Genomic DNA, 2,321 nt, shown 5'->3' on the forward strand with positions numbered 1-2,321 from the left:
ACTCGAGTCCAAATATAAGATCTGTGTGGGATCTCTATCTGTTGCTAGCACCCATGTTTTTCTAGGAACCCTCTATCTTGTGTGCACCACTTAATTTCACTGCGGACCTTACAATGCCAGTAGTATCTAAAATATGAAGGAACGCGTGTAGGTCGTGATAGTAGATGCTCTAAAACCCCGGAGTATAGTCGTACGCACTCGTCACGCCACGGGCGCGACGGCCACGACCGAGGAGCGGATAAACCAGCTGAGCACGATCGATCGTGGGCGCTTACGTAGGGGTGGTGGCCTCGTGGCGCGCGGAGAAGTGGGCGCTTGGACTGACCCCGCCCGCCCGCCGCATCGGCGTTTTCACCACGACCAAAGCGATTTCCTCGGGTTGCGATGGAGACGAGCCCCCTCGTTGCCCACGGCGCCTCGTCTTACCCGCTCCCCCCGTGGCGTATATGTAGCGCCCCTCGCATCTCCGTTCATTTTACTCGCTGCTCTCTTTGGCATTTAGAGTGTTGGACTCTCGGGCTGCTCCTCCTCCGGCCAATGGTGAAGCGCCCGACGAGGCTAGCAGCAGCACGCGGCGGGATCGTGCTCCCGTGATCGAGTGAGCCGCCTCATCTGCTGCTCAAGGTACGATCTCTTGTTGATTTGACGATTTCCACATTTGTTGTTACGCACAAGGTGAATCTGCCATGTTTTTGGGGGCCAATCTGCCATTTGAGAAGCCAGATTGCTTATAGATTTTTCTGTGTTCCTCGAACTGGGTACACAAAATCGATCGCTTAGTGAAGTACTTGCTGATGGCTTGAAGTATTCAGACGTGTAACCAACTGAACTTCTACACTTACTCAACCGAAGTTGTTGGCTAACTGACAGACAAAACTGAAGATGCTTTGACAGTTGTGCTAACACACAAAGTTTGTGACTAGGCTGTATAGCTTTTCATTACTAGTAACCTGCAAGAGTTGGTGTTAACTTGTTGAGTTAAGATAGGCATCTGGCATCATTTTAATCAGTATATTACGCTTGAAGCATGCTTCTTGTCCAACTCGTGCAGGAGACTACACTAGGACTGACTGAATCGACACAAGGCAACCAGTCGTACGTACGTACAGATGGCCGAGATTGACACGAGGCCCCTAGAATCTGTGCAGTCCGCCCTGAATCTCTTCGAGCAGAGAAGCGACCACAGCAGGTTCAGCAGCCCTGACAGAAACGTACGTGGTTACTCAATTCACTGCTTCGCACAATCACACAACTGCATATCTAGTTCCTTCTCAAATCCGTCGATCTTATCTGACGCGTGTTGTTTGCAAGTGCAGGGGCAGGAGATCGACGTCGTGACCAAGGAGCTGGCGACCTGCAAGCTGCAGCTGGAGGCCAAGGAGAGCGAGAACAAGCAGGCGCACATGAAACTGGAGGCCCTGCGGAAGTCCATGCAGGAGCTCTCGGAGAAGTACGACCGGGCGTGCCTGGACGCGCACCGCCGCATCACCGAGCTCGAGGCCGACAACGTCGCCATCACCACCAGGCAGTCCCAGGCGGCGGCCGAGTGCGAGGCGCTGCGCGACGAGCTTGACGTCGCGGTGGACGAGCTCGACGCCGTGAAGCGCGCCAACGCGTACGTGCTCGGGGAGGTGGAGTCCATGGAGACGCGGCGGATCCTGGAGCGGGAGAGCGCGCGGGACGGGCTGATGCGCGTGCTGGAGCTCAACGAGGCCGTGCTGGAGTCGGCCGTCGCGGCCATCAGGGCGGAGGAGGAGCGGTCCGTGTACTTCCAGGAAGTCACGCTCGAGCTGTTCAGCTCTGACAAGAACCTGAAGACCATCAGGAGGCAGAAGGAGACGATGGAGGGCATGGAGGGGGAGCTGCTGGCCAAAACGGTGGAGGTCGAGTGTCTGCGGTCTGAGCTCATACAGCTCAAGGACCTTTACGTCTCGGTGTCAGAACGGGTCATGGTTCCGGCCTCGACGGCGGTGCGCCATGCCGACGGCGATGCTGGGGCAAACCCTGCCGACACGGGTGGGTCTTTGATGACGACCACGTCGACGTCAATGCTGGCAAGTCTGACAATGACAAGGGAAGCCAAGAACCACGAGGAGAAGTCGCTGCTGATCTTGTCAATGGCTGTCCAGAAGTTGCAGAAGCCTATTTTGACATTGAATTGCCGAGGGAGGACTGTCGAAACATTCAATCTGGTGACGGGAATATCAACGTTGCAACGTCTGCTGATGTCGTGCAAGTTCAGGCAGGACAGAGAAGGAGAGTTCGTTTCATGCCTGAAAGCCCGATGGAGGATTTCAAGAGCGTGAACTCTGAGTGTTGCA

General features: G+C 55.5%; 1 protein-coding gene across 1 annotated transcript; it reads left to right on the plus strand.

Moving 5' to 3' along the window:
• Positions 1 to 415: 415 nt before the first annotated feature.
• On the plus strand, positions 416 to 2,321 carry LOC123100169 (huntingtin-interacting protein 1-like). The gene is made up of 3 exons (XM_044522135.1): positions 416 to 624; positions 1,052 to 1,211; positions 1,317 to 2,321. The coding sequence occupies exons 2-3, from the start codon at positions 1,110 to 1,112 to the stop codon at positions 2,304 to 2,306; spliced, it is 1,092 nt and encodes a 363-aa protein (XP_044378070.1). The 5' UTR covers positions 416 to 624; positions 1,052 to 1,109; the 3' UTR covers positions 2,307 to 2,321.

This window comes from Triticum aestivum, chromosome 4D (assembly GCF_018294505.1).
Source record: "Triticum aestivum cultivar Chinese Spring chromosome 4D, IWGSC CS RefSeq v2.1, whole genome shotgun sequence".
Classification (NCBI taxonomy): domain Eukaryota; kingdom Viridiplantae; phylum Streptophyta; class Magnoliopsida; order Poales; family Poaceae; genus Triticum; species Triticum aestivum.

Coding starts and splice junctions, on each gene's coding strand:
- LOC123100169 (XM_044522135.1), top strand. CDS start 1,110: ATGGCCGAGATTGACACGAGGCCCCTAGAATCTGTGCAGTCCGCCCTG. Junction 1,212..1,316: donor TCAGCAGCCCTGACAGAAAC/GTACGTGGTTAC, acceptor TTGCAAGTGCAG/GGGCAGGAGATCGACGTCGT.